At 37.2% G+C, this 16,965-nt stretch overlaps 2 protein-coding genes across 5 annotated transcripts; one reads left to right on the top strand and one right to left on the bottom strand.

The window, feature by feature from the left end:
• Positions 1–2,590: 2,590 nt before the first annotated feature.
• Positions 2,591–12,415, top strand: slc47a3 (solute carrier family 47 member 3). Of its 2 annotated transcripts, XM_041994871.1 has the most exons (17): positions 2,591–2,836; positions 3,092–3,193; positions 3,278–3,346; positions 3,438–3,586; positions 3,677–3,719; positions 4,968–5,012; positions 5,317–5,414; positions 5,499–5,596; positions 6,969–7,082; positions 7,174–7,241; positions 7,371–7,479; positions 9,162–9,237; positions 9,594–9,663; positions 9,752–9,884; positions 10,028–10,122; positions 10,211–10,253; positions 11,899–12,415. In XM_041994871.1, the coding sequence occupies exons 1-17, from the start codon at positions 2,705–2,707 to the stop codon at positions 12,105–12,107; spliced, it is 1,653 nt and encodes a 550-aa protein (XP_041850805.1). In that variant the 5' UTR covers positions 2,591–2,704; the 3' UTR covers positions 12,108–12,415. The 2 variants fall into 2 exon arrangements, with proteins under 2 accessions (XP_041850805.1, XP_041850806.1); XM_041994872.1 differs by lacking the exon at positions 3,092–3,193 and having other exon boundaries at positions 2,592–2,836.
• On the bottom strand, positions 6,561–16,608 carry LOC121646018 (multidrug and toxin extrusion protein 1-like). 3 transcript variants are annotated; one of them, XM_041994867.1, is made up of 18 exons: positions 16,463–16,608; positions 16,017–16,118; positions 15,750–15,818; positions 15,496–15,644; positions 15,010–15,052; positions 14,840–14,884; positions 14,606–14,703; positions 14,419–14,516; positions 14,192–14,305; positions 14,018–14,085; positions 13,799–13,907; positions 13,637–13,712; positions 13,478–13,547; positions 13,222–13,354; positions 13,041–13,135; positions 12,825–12,926; positions 12,422–12,711; positions 6,561–6,691 (listed from the first exon to the last, which is right to left on the bottom strand). In XM_041994867.1, exons 1-18 carry the CDS (start codon positions 16,568–16,570, stop codon positions 6,667–6,669), a joined length of 1,794 nt encoding a protein of 597 aa, XP_041850801.1. In that variant the 5' UTR covers positions 16,571–16,608; the 3' UTR covers positions 6,561–6,666. The 3 variants fall into 3 exon arrangements, with proteins under 3 accessions (XP_041850801.1, XP_041850803.1, XP_041850802.1); XM_041994869.1 differs by lacking the exon at positions 16,463–16,608 and adding an exon at positions 16,279–16,332; XM_041994868.1 differs by lacking the exon at positions 6,561–6,691 and having other exon boundaries at positions 12,418–12,711.
• Positions 16,609–16,965: the final 357 nt, after the last annotated feature.

Here is a 16,965-nt window from a genome sequence, read left to right as displayed (position 1 = left end):
GTCTTTATTTTAAGCCATGTAGGTTAGGGTAGTATATGATATGGTGCTATATGATATGATGTGGTACTGGTCACAGGTATCATACCTTTGCAAATTGTACAACCCCTGGCAAAAAGTATGGAATCACCAGTCTTGGCAGAGCGCTCATGCAGTTGTTTTGTTGTGTAGAACAAAATCAGATCACAAACATGACACAAAACTCTAGTCATTCCAAATGGCAACTTTCTGGCTTTAAGAAACAATAAAAGAAACGATGAAAAAACATTATGGTAGTCAGAAAAGGTTACTTTTACTGACCAAGCACAGGGAAAAAAATATGGAATCACTCAATTCTGAGGAAAAAAAATATGGAATCAGTCTGTTTTTGGGGGGGGGGCTCACCCAGTCAAGGTCACCTGTGACCACACCTTGGAGACCTGTTTCACCAAGGGGACTGGCATGAATCATGGCTCCCACACAGGAGATGTCGCTTGAAACAAGACTGAGGATAATAAAACTTCTTGAAGAAGGTAAATCTACACGCAATGTTGCCAAAGATGTGGGCTGTTCACAGTCAGCTGTGTCTAAGACATGGACCAAGTACAAGGAACATGGGAAGGTTGTTCAAGCTAAGAGCACTGGTAGACCAAGGCAGACATCCAAGCGTCAAGACAGAAAACTTAAAAACAGAAAATGCACAACAAAACTAATGAAAAACAAATGGGAGGAAACTGGAGTCAATGTATGTGACCGCACTGTGAGGAATCGCCTAAAGGAAATGAGATTTTCATACAGGAAAGCAAAACGAAAACCATCATTGACACCTAAACAGAAAAGAACAAGACTACAATGGGCTATGGAGAAGCAGTCATGGACTGTGGAGGACTGGATTTTTTTTTTCCCTGTGCTTTGTCAGTAAAAGTAACCTTTTCTGACTACCATAATGTTTTTTCATCGTTTCTTTTATTGTTTCTTAAAGCCAGAAAGCTACCATTTGGAATGACTAGAGTTTTGTGTCATGTTTGTCTTCTGATTTTGTTCTACACAACAAAACAACTGCATGAGCGCTCTGCCAAGACTGGTGATTCCATACTTTTTGCCAGGGGTTGTACTTCAGGTGTACTTTATGCAAGTGAGTAATGATTACAAAATCTGGATCTGAAAAAAAAAAACTGTGACAATTTTTGGGAGAAAAGTTATTTCTTAATTATTTTCTACCCCGTCTTTCTCGGAACATGAACTTTTCATATTCATTCCTGGAAAAGCATGTTGTGTGTTTGCTGCTATGATCACAAATAGTGTCCCAGCCTTTCTGGTAATAGGATTATGGCAACTCACAGCACATATTGTGCGAATGATGCACAAACATTTTGAGTTATTTTTTCTTTACTTACATGTTACGCAGTCTCACCAGATTTAGTGATACTGGGTAACACATAAGGATTGCTTTGGAAAGCAATCCTTATGTTTTGGCAATGCTGAAAGAAAGTACAAAAACACAAGAAAGCAGTGACTGCCTACTTCTTAATATTAATATTAATACCCATATTTATCTAAATAAATTAATTAATTACCTATTTACCTTAAGCAGGCTGTGGATATTAGGCCTATGTAAAATTTAAAAAATAATTATTCTTTATAATACAAGCTGCCACCATTCTGATCGTCAAATTAGCAAGAAATGCTAGAAATAATTTTTTTTAGGAAGATTCACGAGTCATTTCTTCAGAATATTGATAGAATATATTACATTTAATGTCATTGTAATGTTATAAACAAAAAATAAACATACTGGGAATCATGTTCGTCATATGGAATAAGGTGAGTTATCAGTAAAACGGCTCCCTCTGCTGGTCATAATTAGCAGACAAGACTGATTAATTGTTTCAGAATATCAGACCTCATCACATCACATTCTCTGAAATTCAGAAATTCAGAAGGGGGAAAAATAAATTGCATTTGATTTTTTATAGCGATATAACAAACCGAACTAGATTACATAGAAATAGCATTATGAAAGAAAATCAGAAAGAAATTTAAAAAGAAATTCAGAAAGAAAGAAAGAAATTAAGAAAGAAAGAAAGAAAGAAAGAAAGAAAGAAAGAAAGAAAGAAAGAAAGAAAGAAAGAAAAAGAAAGAAAGAAATTCGGAAATTCAGAAAGAAATTCAGAAAGAAAGAAAGAAAGAAGGAAAAAGAAAATCCATCCAACAGTGCTTTAACAGATGGAATAACAATCTTGATATTAACCTGTCATAATTAGTTTAACAGAAGTTTGCTTCGTTCATTCATTCCAAATAACAATTTGACGACAGTAAATTCCATAATAGTCTAAATTGTTTGCCTTTGCCTGTTCGTCTATTCAAATGAAGCAGCGTTTGTTGGAACAGAAGAATTAAACCAAGATATTTATGGACATGAGAGAGTAAAATGTTCTGACTTTAGGTAGCAAGATCCCATATAAGCACTGGCTACTTATATGGTGAACTCTAATTCAAGAGCAGACTGATACTAACGGAAGATTTAAAGTAGCTTTCCCACTTCTTGGCCTAAAAGTTTCTAAGGAGTCACGAGACGCAAAGTCAGCTGGTCCACATGGAAGGACCACCCACTCAACTACGTCCACTACCGCATAAGCGGAAGTACGTCGGTACCTTGTGTCCACACCAGCGGGCAGGTGAAGCCGGTTAACTGACACTTGAGAAGCAGGAGACGCTGAACGGTGCCATGGATAACGTTGCGCGAGACGCACAACTTTCCTCATGGAGGGAATGTTGCCTGGTGAAGCGGATCCGCATGTTGGTCCCTGTGGGCTTCAAGGGCGAAATAATAGACCTGTCAAAACTGTCCGGACCAGTGGTAAGTGTCCTTTATTACAGGAAAAAAAAAAAAAAAAAAAAAGCTGTTAGTGTCCAGTCTGTAGAGGATTACTGATCAGTAATCATAACAAAACAATTTACTTTGATATTAAATTAATAATTCAATGAAAATGTATAGCTAATGATTACATATTTAAAAGTATACCTTGCTGAGTGCAGTGGGATGACACTAAAGAATGAATATTTTCTGATGTTTTAGCTACTTTCTCAGTTAAATCCTAAATTTCTTTCTCAGATTATAGCCCAACTCATGAGTTTTGCAGTAGGTTTTGTCAGTACTGTTTTTTGTGGTCACTTGGGGAGGACAGAGCTGGCTGGAGTATCGTTGGCTACAGCGGTAAGTTCAGTGATGCTCTCTTACAGTAAATTGCCACTTAAACCTAAACGTTTAACTAAGCTGTGTTTCTGGCTATATTCTCAGGTCATTAATGTTACAGGTATTTCTATTGGCTCCGGCTTAGCGTCAGCATGTGATACTCTGATGTCTCAGGTATGAATATTCACCCATCAGCAAGAATTTTTGACTAGCATTCTCTTGAAAAGACTGTAATAGAAATAGAAATATTTTTATTTATTTTCAGACGTATGGGAGTGGTAACTTGCTGAGAGTTGGAGTAATTCTGCAACGGGCAATCCTCATTTTGTTACTGGCTTGTTTCCCCTGCTGGGCGATCCTCATCAACACAGAACCCATTCTGTTGGCTGTCAGACAAGAGCCAGAAGTAGCCAGGTCAGCTGTCCAATGATCAACCATCATCTTCAGCTTTCATGTATTTCAGATGATAATTCTGGTCCATTCTGATGGAAAATCTCTATGTAGGCTGTCTCAGATGTATGTGAAGATCTTTATGCCAGCACTTCCTGTGAGTATGTCTGCCTTTAACTGCAACTCTCATCAGTCCAAATCTAACTTAAGATAGAAACAATGGGTACATGTCCAACTTAGAAAGAATATTTTTCACATGTTTGCATCATTGTCTTTACCTCAGTTAACGCTGGACGACACAGAGGAACATGTGGTTTATATTGCAGGCTATATCACAAAGGAACATTGCTGACAGCCTACATTATGACTATTACTTTTTTTTTTTTTAGCATAAATTGTGTTAAATTATTACTATTATGTTCTGATATAAAAATGAGTTTTTACCATAAAACCATTCTCATATGTGTATGGATCATTTGAACATTAAATTGCAGCATGTTAAATATTCTTGTTGGATTTTACAAAAATCGAGAGGATTGTGGACCTGCATTTTATCACTCTACATGTCAGAAAATACTATCAATAGATACAAAAGACCACATTTTAACATGTTTTTAGAAAGTAAACCAAAACACAAGCCAAGACATTCATGATATATTAATGAAGCATTGATCTCATAAAAGATGATACTCCAGTAAGTTTAATTAGGCCACAACTAAGTCATCAAAGCTCAAGACAAATACCTACAATCTACAAGCGTCTTTTTCCATCTGTTGTTGCATCAACACTAACAAAACTGGGAAAAATGACCACTGAGGCTAAACAGTGTTTGTATGTGACCTGCTATGAGCCTCCAGTTCTAACTCCAGTTCTGACCTGGTTCTAAATCCATGACTTCAGACTGAGGCCAGAAAGATTAATTGAAGTCACATGCTGATACTTAACAAGAAAACATGGATGTGACTATCAGTTTTGTCAGTAAGGGGATATAAGTGTGAAAGGGGGATCACTGTGGTGTCACACGGCTTGAAAGACAGAAAAGAACTACACAGATCCCCAGTAGGCAACTCTATCTGTGGTTTTTGTGCTTCCATCTGTGAAAAATGTGCATTTGCCTAGCTTAGTTTTTGTTTCTATTCTTTAGTCTCAAAAATAGAATCTAGAGCTTAATTAGATTAGCTGATTTGATTAAACTCTTTTTACTTTCATGCAGCTACCCTAAACTGTTTGCAATGTCTGTGTGGAGCTCAAATGCTGTGCACACGTTCACATAGATTCACAGCTCAAAAAATTTCAGCACAGGAGACTGATTTATGTCAGTCACTGAAAACGACGTTTCTTGTAAAGCAAATCCAAACGTGCACAACTTAGAAGTGACTTTATTTAATTTGTTGTTGTGTTACAGGCCGCGTTCATGTTTTCATTACAGACAAGATATCTGCAAAACCAGGTAGGTCTGTCTTTTTCCCCTGGATGAGCTGAAACATTTATGACATTGCCACCTTTGACACGTTTTATCCACAATATGATAAAGTAGATCGAATATGTAAGGGATGGGTATATTGTTGTTGAATGATTCAGCTATGAGGCCAAAGACTGCTTAGTTATTCCTGCCCTCGCAGCACTGCAGAATGCCTCATTATATTTATTGTATTCATAAAGTTAAAAATTCTTGATGGTTATTAATATTTTTTTTTACTAATGTGAACTAATGTAATTAACCTACACCTACTACCACACTACTTTTCTTTTAGGGCATCATATGGCCTGAGGTCATCACAGGCTTCGTGGTTAATATTCTCAACGCTCTCATCAACTACATCTTTCTCTTTGCATTACATATGGGAGTAGCGTGAGTGTGTTTTATTGTGTTTCACATAACCTTGTCAGTACTTAAGTCATGTTAACAAATACCAAATAATGGAAAACTTTTCAGAGGTTCTGCTCTTGCCAATACCATCTCCCAGTTCTCCATGGCTGCAGTTCTCTATGCTTATATCATTTGGAAAGGTCTTCACAAGCCCACCTGGGGAGGTGAGTCATTTGTATAAAATAAATGTGATCCTTTAATCACAAGTTAACACAATTTCCTGCCGTTGTAATTAAATGTATATGACAGGCTTTTGGACAGAAACAGTGCCACTGCACCCTTTTAAAACCATGAATTTACAATTTCGAGCAACCTGTTTCAGGGAGTGGATCAACCGGATTGCTGCCCCTCTCTTCTTCAGGGTCTGCCTCTTTTGAGTTTAGTTGTACGTCATCATCTGCAAAGCACATTATTACTGTTTGAGAAAGCATGCAGTGCATAACCTAAAGCTCAAACCAGTACACATCAAACCCATTTTTTTGTCTTTCATACTCAAAAACATACATTTACCCTATTTACATTTAAGCCAAGGATAGTAGAAAGTCATCACTTATTCAGACAATCTTGCTACGAGTCTTGTTTCAAAGTGTTTCAGTTCACACCATGAGTCCATTCCTCCATTACATTTGAGGTTTTTGAGGGTAGTTTTAAGATATATTGCATATTTAAGCCAGCTATGCTATCATTTTATCAAATTTTCAGCATAGAGCTCTGTCCAAAGTAAAGATGAACACTTCAATAAGAAGAGGAAGAAATTTACTTTTCAGTAGCCTTTAAAAAAGAATAATAAAAAATACAGCAACAAAAATGTTAATATATTTTAACTATTGTTGACTTACATGCATTAAGTGTGATATACCAAGAGAGGGTTAATATGTTTAAGAGGAACATCAAAAGCCATTTTTCAAAGTAGTCAACATCTACAAACAGTAAGGTTTGAGAGGTGGAGCGTATGTTGTCTATGTTTTGATTTAATTAAATATTTGACCCCACGACTGCTTTACCAAAGTCAACATGTGTGAAAAGATGTTTCCCATTTCCGTAGTAGATGGCATTATTGCTATTATTGCCATGTTTACTGAGTGGAGCCCAGGACTGATAACTCAGATACAGGCAAACAATTGGTGTTGTAAAGTGACTTTATTGACTTGTAGAAATGAATTAGCTGATGTAAAATTAAGCTATCGAGTCCAAAGGTCGGAACTGGAACACAGGGCAGAATATAGGCAGTAGGTTAGGACAGGTCCAGAAGACTTGGCCTGAAAGGAGCAACAAAACATTAATTGGTTACAGGTAATAAGTTAACAATGGAAAATTGTAATTGTAATTCCAGGAGTGTTAGAAAATGTTCACCTACAACTTAGTACAATATCAGATTTTTGTGGTTTGTTGGGACAAGCAGACTTTAAAACATTAATACTGACTGCAAATTATTTGAACAGTATCTTATTTATTTCCAATCACATATTATCTGTTTCTGTTTGAACATTACCTGCATTTTGTTTGTGCATAACCACCTTTCATTGCCTTTTATAGGCTGGTCTAAGGAGTGTCTCCATGACTGGGGCTCATACATCCATTTGGCTATCCCTGGCATGGTCATGATGTGTGTTGAGTGGTGGACATATGAGATTGGAAGTTTTCTGGCAGGTAATGTCAACGGATACATTATAGGTTGTGAAGCATCTGTATTTTGTAAATCTGGTCTTAAATATAATGGCTGTCTTTTTTTTTTTTTAAGGTTTAATAAGTGAGGTTGAACTTGGAACTCAGGCAGTTGTATATGAGCTGGCAAACATTGCTTACATGGTGAAAAAGCATTTCCTTCAGCAAATTCTGCATTTAAAAGAAAATCTCAGCGTGTGAGATGAGTTATGTATCGATACAGTCAGTGCATTGTGCTGTTTATTTACTTTATTGTTTATTTATTCATTCTAGTTCCCAATGGGTTTCAGTGTGGCTGGCAATGTGAGAGTTGGAAATGCTTTGGGAGCCGGGGAAACAGAGCAAGCAAAGTTGTCTGCAAAACTCTCAATGTTCTGTTCAGGTTGGTATGTACTAATGTAATGTCATATTTCATACTGTGCAAAGCTTGAAAGTCAGTATTTGGTATGACCACCTTTTTTCTTCAACAAATCTTTTTTATTCGTCTCCAGGAATAGACATACAGTTTTCTGGAAATACTTTCCAAAACTCTTCTTTGGATGTTTGCATGCCCTTTGTTCTGATTTCTGAGAAGATGATCCCACACTGCAGTAGTGTTGAGGTCTGGGCTCTGAGGAGGATTTATCACCCCATCAGGCCTGTTGCCACTTGATTTTCAGTCCAGTTCTTGTTTCATTTGGCATAACTTGATACAATTTCCGAGCTTTCACTGAACAGCTGATTGCTCCTCAGAAGGGCCAGATGCTTCACTCGGGTCCTGTGTTGGTTATTTACTTGATTTTTTTATTTCTTAATGACATTACTGTCAGATTCTGTTCATTTACTGTAGCATTTTAGGCCTCCCACTTCTTCTTTTGTCATCCACTTTTCCACTTTCCTCAGTTTTGTTTTTAAAGGCACGCTGCACACCATGCAGCATGTCCTCGTATGCCAAGTTTTCAGCTCTTTAGGAAAAACTTCCTAAAGTTGCAAAAATAATATTTTGTGCCACCAGATCCAATCTAAAACTGTTTGTTTTTTTGTTTTGTTTTGTTTTTTGCTAATTTGCCCATTGTTGTATTGATATAACATTGGTATATCTCGAGTTACTTACCTTTTGCTTAAAAAAAAAATCATTGATTCAAAAATGTTTGCACGGTATATGTGAATATCTGAAAGTGCTACAGCTGAAGAATTTCACACCGTTTTGACATGAACATGAGCAAAGAAATAGATTTTATGGCTTTCACACGCAGCTACTGGCAAAGAGGAGTTTGGCATCCCATCTTTGAATCTGTTTTAGCATTTTCTCTTGTGTGATGGTTTGGAAATCTGTCTGTCAAAGCCAATAACTCTTTGACCCTGATCATTAAAGGATCCAGTCGCTTTATTGGGGAGTCTCAGCTGAGTCTAGGGTGGATGTATACCAGACAGATGCCGCGACAAGCCAGCTCAATTTTAAATGATGACTCCCATCCCCTGGTGCCAACAGGTTGGAGATTTAGAGTCCCGACCACATGCTACAGGAACAGCTTTTTCCTGTAGCTTTTAAAAGAAGACCTACACACTTTGTAATATTTTACTAAAGTCAACCATTTATTATTGTTTGTTCTTACTGATTACAGTTTAAAACCTTCTTTGTTCTTCGATGTTCTTTTATGCTGGGTTTTTTTTACACTGGTGTTTTATTCTATTTATAATAATTTACTGTATATCTAGGCCTTAGATGTGTAACCACTTCTCATGTTTGTGTAGTTTGTTTTGTCCTTCTGTGTCAATTATTTTATTTTTTGTACAAAACATGGTCTTCCCTATATTTCTTTCTCAGATGTAAATCTGCTAAATGACTGTAGAATAGAATAGAATAGAATAGAACAGAATAGAATTTACTGCCAAAAAATCTACCTTTTGGTATTAAGTTACCTTGACCTTGTAAGCAAACACTCTCCCTTCCACTTCTTATCTAGTCACGAGATATCCTTTAGCAGGGGATTCAGAGGACACTGATTGTTCTCAGATATTATCAGACAAGCTGTTGCAGAAAATAACATTTTATTAATTTAAATATGTTGTTCTTTACCACAGTGTCAGTGTCTGTCTGCTTGGCAATTTTTATTGGGAGCCTAAAGGATCACATTTCTTATGTCTTCACATATGATGAGTAAGTACATGTTTTCTATTAACTTCTGCTATTCTTTCTGTGTAAAAAAGACTTTAAAGGGTGTGTTAAAGTCTGATGTTGGAAAGATAACTCGGCCTTATGGATGACCTTTCACCATTACATCAGTCTTTGCCTGCGCAGAGATCTGAGACAGTTGTGCTTTCTTTTATATATTAACTTGCTCTAAAGGTTCAAGTCAGCTGACTCACTCACTGCACATTGTACAGCACAAAGAATAACACTATGATTTTAAGCTGTCATAGACAGAAGAATGCAGAGATGAAATAAATGAATTGTTTTTGTACTTTTATATCTTAAACTATGAAAATGTATAATGTGGGTCTTTCTTTTTTCAGACAAATAAGAGAAAGGGTTTCAGACGTCATATCTTTTTACGCTCCATTCATCCTCCTAGATGCTATTTCTGTAAGTGTTACCATTTGTCCAAAGAACGTCTTATGATCATAACCAGTGCACTTTACAAACAGTCAGCTTTTATTTTGTGTATGACCAGGCTGCATCTGGAGGCATTATAAGAGGAACAGGTAAGCAGAGAGTTGGGGCTATTTGCTACCTTTTTGGATTTTATGGCATTGGTTTTCCAATTGGAGTCCCACTGATGTTTGCAGCCAAATTAGGAATCATAGGTAAGATTTACAGCTTTCATGAAGATATTTATATAAACCACTTTGTTGCTTAACTTAAGCATACAGTTTTTATTCTACAGTTATTATTTTAGTTAGATTTTAACCACTTCTGATCAAAATACATTGCTTTTTGTACTCCTCAGGTCTGTGGATAGGCTTAGTTACCTGTGTTTCACTGCAGTGCACATTTTTGATTTTCTATCTGGCCAGAATGAACTGGAAGATGGTTACAGTCGAGGTGAGTATTCAAAGGTAAACATTCCCATTTTAAATCACCCAGAGCTTATTCGTTATATGTGAAGGTTCATGCATTGTTATTCTTCCAGGCTCAGATTAGAGCGGGGATTCGAGACAGCTCTGCTAACACAAGTAAGAAAGACATTTCAGAGAAGCTTTTTCTTTTGTTGTTCTGTATAAGAAATTATTCCTGCTGTGTAACAGAGACAAAAGCAAGTGCAAGAGAAACAACAGCTACTGAATGGTTGAACATAAAGGAAAAAAGTCAGATTAAATTGACTTAAACTGAAATCACTAAGGGAAAAAGCTTGCTGATGTGCATTTGAGTTATGGGTCTGTTGTAATTGATCCATTAATCCAGCATTGAGTAAGACTGCCCAAAATTTAGTTTCCCTGAATTTGTAGTTCCTTAAACGTACTTAATCATAGGACACATTAAAATGCTTGATAAGCATAAAGGCTGAAAGACTGGAGTTTACATGCTGCATCCTGTACGTGTTCTGGTTTAGGTCATAAGACTGATTTGTCTTGTGATAAGGAAAGGTTGTGGTTAGCTATTGAAAAAGTAAACACATTTGTTCTCAGTGACTTATTCAGTACTCAACAGTTCTTGAACAATCTGTTGCCTTTAACTGCATTCTGTGGATTTTCTGTAACGGATGACAAATAATGTGGACATGATAAAGAAAATTGATAAAACTACTAATTATTGTAAATAGTAGTAAACACTTTTCTTAGCTTATTAGATCCAAGTGATTCACTTGTGATCATTGTGTTGCATCATCTTCACTAAGTAAGAATACAAGATGGAGCAGTTATCCATCGACTGGAGGGTTTAAACCTCTCTTTGCCCTGCACATGCTCACATGTGTGTAAATGTGTGTATGACAGAGAAAAAAAATGCTTTATAAGTGGGAACAATTTAAGCATAATTCTTGGACATTTTAGTTCTCAGTGAGACTTTCATTTACTACTCTATTCTCTGTTCCTGTTTTCAATGGCCACTCATGAAGTTTTATTGGCCACCCCTGTTGTCAGACCACTTCTAATAAGTCAATTTCATAAACATGCAAACCATGGTAAATGCCTATCTTCTTGTTTTCATATTTAGTTTTATTTTATTTATTAGGGACCAGTTTCAAACATAAATGTTTCCATTTTATGCATTGTACCAGAGTTAGCTGTAGACTAATTTATATCTGCACTCACTATCATTATCACTATCTATATTATTATTTGGTTTATAACTAGTGCTTTTATAAGTACCAGTTTTCCATATTTATTGTTTTTAATTTAATTTATTTTCTTATTCTGCAGCAAAAATTACTTAATTCACAAAGTCCTCTTATCTACTTGAGGTCTAATGAGACTTTGGCAGCGGTTCCCTTCAGACTGTGATAAAATCTGGTTGTATGTGCCACCATCTCATACTAGTACCCTTGATACAAACATTAACATCCAAGGTGTTTTATTTAAGCAAACTCCCTGAACCTTTTAAACTGATTAACTCTTGTGACATTTTAGATACAGTAAGCTTCATTCAAAGGAGTCACCCAACCGAACAACAGCACTTAATGATTGGTCTAGAATTTTTTTGAGTTTTAAAGAACAGACTTTAAAGTCAGACTTTAGATGTTGACCGTTTATTCATTTCTTAATGACAGCAAAAGTCTAAGCTCATAAAACTGTAAATAACATGGAAATATAAAAGAGACAAACAAACCATCAGATAAAACCTTCATCTAAGGTCCCTAACTTGTCTCATTTTCATGTCCAGGTCCCCAGCCAGAAGATGCAGGGAACTCCCTGGGCCAGATGGAGACATTTAACCTGGATGACACTGAGGAGGTACCTGCAGTAAAAACTGTAGACCAGATTCCCTACAGGACTCTGGTTCTACGCAGAGGCCTGGCTGTGGCTGCCATGCTGTTTATCTTGGCTGTTGGAATAATTACAAACCTGCTGATCACTAATCTGGCTACTTGACTCTTTGCAAAGTCTTTTGCACTCATGGAGCAATTCTTTAGCCACCAGTGCTAAACATAATGCTGGTGTTGGCACCGCAGGCCAGAGCAGGACAGTGGTGCGACACGAGTATCGATAAGAAGCAAATTAAAAAGGGGAAATGATGTTTGATCGTAATTCAATCTCAGAAAGCAAGATTTTTCTCTAAAACGACAAGGTTTTTCTGTGACTCCTTCAAGATGAAGTTCACTGTTATATGCTGTCAAAAAGAACCAAATCAAAGAAAGATGCTATAATTAAAGCAATAAACATAAACATTGTTATCTTTGACTCACTCGGACTCTTCATTTGGGACCAGTATAGTGGAAAAGATTTGATCAGGAGCGTATGATGCATTGATCCAGTCTGTAGTATGGTTGTTTTTAGCTGTTTCTGGCAAGGGAACAAGGGAGTGCACGGTCACTCCCACAGCCAGAAGAGCGACTGCTGCAAAGACAGTGAAGCCTCGCCTGATGATCAGCTGGCTGGTGGAGAGATGTCCCTTCAGCTGGACCTCATGTCCATGCTGTGTCTCATCAATTCCATCACGGCATTCAGTGCTCACAGACATGTAGCCATCCCCTGACTGAGTGACAGTATTTTTGACAGTATTATTGTCTCTATAAGCTTATTTTGATAGATTATATGTCATAAATGTGTTGTTTAATATACAGTTTACAAGTTCTGTAGCATACTTACTCTCGTTTTACTTGCTGTCTGTTCAACAGCGCCTTCACTGTCTGATAGTCCATCTGTGATAAATAATGTTGTGTGAGGAGTTTTCTGGGCTCGTTTTAGAGCCTGCAAACAAGCAGATGCATAAACTCAAGTAGTTCTTTTACGTGAAGTTAATAACTAAGTTCATAAAAGTCTGACAGATCTTTGCTACATAAGATAGATAAAATAGAAGAATACCTCCTCTGAGATTCTCTCCCAGTTCAGCCTGAAGATGACAATAATGTAGAAGGTTGATTGTAGAACGACACAAACCAGAAGTCCAACCCAAAAACCTGCAAAAAAAAAGTGACAAGTCAGAGAAGTGTGAAACAGGTTTCAGCTTAAAAAAAACAGCTTTGGGAGGTTAAGAGAAACATACCTAAAATTCGCAGTTTTGCAACAAACATCAAAGTAACACTAAGTGAGAGCCCTATGCAGTAGTATCCAATAAAATTAGCCACAGCTGGAATCTTCTGTTTGCCCGTGCCCAAGAAGATGCCTGTACACACACACTGGGATTTAAGGTGGCAAATCACATATCAGTATGGGCCGCTCATTTTTTAATCCTTGAACATTTCATGACACCGTAGACATATTTTGAACTGCTTTTGGTTAAAGCAAACTGTAAAACTTACCACAAGACCGTCGAAAAACTGAAGGAAACAATAAGCATTCATCAAGTGTGAGACCAAAGCTATGATCTTCCTGAAAATAAGGTGTAATTATGAAGTATTATTGTAGGTGGCAGATGCATTGCTATTTATTAAAATGTGAGAACAACTGCAAAGACTCACTTATCAGATGTGAAGATGAAACCGATCACTGTTTTAGTAGAGCCAAGCACAATACCTTCAACAAGCGCAAAGCTGCCTGGAAAGAGGAAGCCGAGAAATCTCAAACAGTTAAAATAAAACTAACCTTAATATAATTTATGTTATGATATGAACCTAACTGACCCGCTAGAGTAAGGGACACCTTGCTGGTCAGGATTGCTCTTGCAGTGTCTCCTGCTCCGAGAGCATTCCCCACTCGAGCACAAGCTGCAGCTTGAATTCCAAATGGGAACTATGGAAACAAAATTAAGGGAAAAAGCAGAAGAACAAGTTTATTAAAGAGATTTTACCAAATGTGATAATAAGACAGGTATCCACTGACATATGGTCAATACACAGTACCATATAGGTGATGAAAGCCACCATTATCACAGCATGTTGGGCTGCCAGCTCATCCTCACTCAGCATTCCTGATCATTACAGGCAATGAAAAATATAAATAAATAAATAAAAACTGACTTAAAATGCGCTCTGGTTTGACATATATATATGTGTACTGTATAATGGCTGGATTACCTGCAAAGAATCCCCCAAATTCATAAACCCACCACTCAAAGCACTTCATTAATGTGCTGGGGATGGCCAGCTTCATGAAGGAGCCCCATGCCTGCAGTGACTCTATAGACCAGCCTGTAGGGGGAGTAAGACACTCATTTATGTGAGGGGAAAAATTTATGAGCTAAGTGCAGATGGAGGTTTAAAATTTACATTACCACTCATGTATAATGTTAACTGTCCCTCACCTCCCCATGTAGTTACATGGAGCTTCTTCCACCAAATGTAAGCATACAGAAAAGCACAGATGTAAATGTGGGACAGTGTGTTGGCCGCTGCAGACCCACTGAAAAATACACACACGTTTAAAGAAACATCAGTATGTGTAAAGTTAATTTCTTAACTTTTTACCCTGAGCTGAATGAGTATACCTACCTAACACCGAGATCCAACCAGTAAAGAGAGATGTAGTTCGTCACCACATTTGCTATGTTTGCCAAAGCAGCAGTGTACATTTGTGGCAGAATTATTCCCTGAGAACACAAGCATAAGAAAATATGATTACCAAAATTATTCTTTCTTGTCAAGAATGAAAGCTAGATTCATTATATTTGTCCAGCAGAGATAACATGGTATATTGTCTACATAAAGGACTGGATAGGGATGTACCTGATTCTGCAGGTAAGATACCTGTAGATTATGTAGAAACATTGCCTATAAAGGGAAAAGAAACAAACATAATGCCATCATTTATCCAGCAACTTCAAACACAAAACTTTTTTAAATTTATTAACTAAAATCAGTTATGTTAAAAAAGGTGGAAAGATAAAATAACTCACGGGCACTGCAGGTAGGAAGGCTGTAATATACAGCTGGGCTATTCTGCAAACAAGAAAATCTATGAATCACTGAATTCAATGTAACTTAATCAAACTTTTTTAATCCCAACAGGAAATTAGATTGTTGCAGCACATTATATGATATTGACTGAAAGAAAACAAGGAACAAATACTCAGTTCATTACATAATAACATAATACCTGTTATCTTTTAATTCTTTTAAATACAGATTTTCCTTTTTCCTTTCTAAGTTTAATCAGCATTTGCAAATTCTGAAAAAACAAAAGGAAAAAACCTATCAAAGTCAGTATAAGGTAAACTATATCATATATATATATATATATATATATATATAGAGAGAGAGAGAGAGAGAGAGAGAGACAACTGATGCAAGTATCTTAAACTTCTGACAGAGAAATATGGTAATACTTATCAGTCTTGCCCATGTTTTTTGAAATGATTGAAACAGTGCTGCAGCATAATTACCTGGTCACCTCAGGATCCTGACCTAGACACAACAGTACGGCCTGTGCATTGATGAGAAGTCCCCAGCAGGGCAGACAGAACAACAGCAGGATGATGATGCCACGTTGAAGGATCACTCCCACCTGCAGCATGTTCTTACCACCAAAGGTCTATCAGCATAAGAAGTACTTTAGAAAAGAGACTGAGAGCAAACACGAAGGGCCAATTCAAATGAGAAATGTATTATAGAATTGTATAAAACGAGTTTTAGAAACCTGAGACACCAAAGTATCACATGCCAGTCCCAGACCATATCCTGTCGCAGCGGTAGTAACATTAATAGTCTGAAACGAGCATATAAAATGAAGTAAGCAATAATACTTGGTCTCAAGAGCAACTACATTTATTCTAAAGTGATTGTTAGTGAATATTCTGACATATTTTAATTTTCCCTCCACTGTCTGCCTGGAAATTACGTCTTCATTTGTCATTTCCTCAAATTAGCCTCCATGAACCTGTGGCGTATACAGCGGACAACTTACAGCAGAGGCTAATCCATAGCCAGCCATCACTTCATTTCCAAGACGCCCACAGAAAACTGTCACCACAAATGGAAGCAGACAATTGAGGATTCGAGACAGCAGCTGGAAAGACAGGCATCAACAATGCAGGTGAAATTGCTACCAGCTGACATTTCTGTAAACACCATTTGCAATTAATATTGTTTGTCATGAGCTTCTGTCCTGATAAAAACGGTTATGACACTGCATTTACTTTTGAAGGTTACACCCACTGTTCAGCAACCACAACCTGCCAAAATTTGCTTTAGAGCTATTGATTTCTGCTTCTAAATCCCAGACCTCTGTTTTCTTTTCTTTTTTTTGGCTAGAAACGACTATCATCAATTTTCTCTAGTATGCGTCAGCCGGTGGAATCAGTCCACACAGTTTCGTACAGTTTAGGGCATATAAACAGTGCCAGTCCTTACCAGAGGCCCTGTCATCCTCAGGATGTGGTATAGTTCCTCTCTTTGGGCCTCAGGAACTCTGTGGCGCACCCACTTGCAACAAAAAAGCTTTTCACTGGACTCCTCCATGCCTACAGCATAAGATACTAATGTTGGTTCTTCACTAATCTCTTTCTCTATGCTTGTGTACTTATCTTTGTTGATCTCTGGATTCATTAAAGGATGGAAAAGTTGCTGTGCTCACAGCTGCCTGGAAATAAGCCAGAGCCAGCTGAAACAACAAAGATTGTAAAACAAAGACAAGAAAACACTGTGCAATCACAGCAGAGACTAAAAAGGAGGACTTGAAAGGGAAAATGTTTACATCTGGGTGATGAAACATGTAGGAGACAATGAACCACCTCTGGTTTTGACCAGTGGAGAAAATTCTCCAAGAATAATCAGATTTCTATCACTTGAAAGATAAAACATTTACAGAATGGCGGACCAAAACACAGACATTGTTGGAGACAATGCATGTTTAA

The sequence above is a fragment of the Melanotaenia boesemani genome, chromosome 9, assembly GCF_017639745.1.
Source record: "Melanotaenia boesemani isolate fMelBoe1 chromosome 9, fMelBoe1.pri, whole genome shotgun sequence".
Classification (NCBI taxonomy): domain Eukaryota; kingdom Metazoa; phylum Chordata; class Actinopteri; order Atheriniformes; family Melanotaeniidae; genus Melanotaenia; species Melanotaenia boesemani.
The sequence above is the reverse complement of the archived record's forward strand: the minus strand, read 5'-3'. Positions and strand labels throughout refer to the sequence as shown.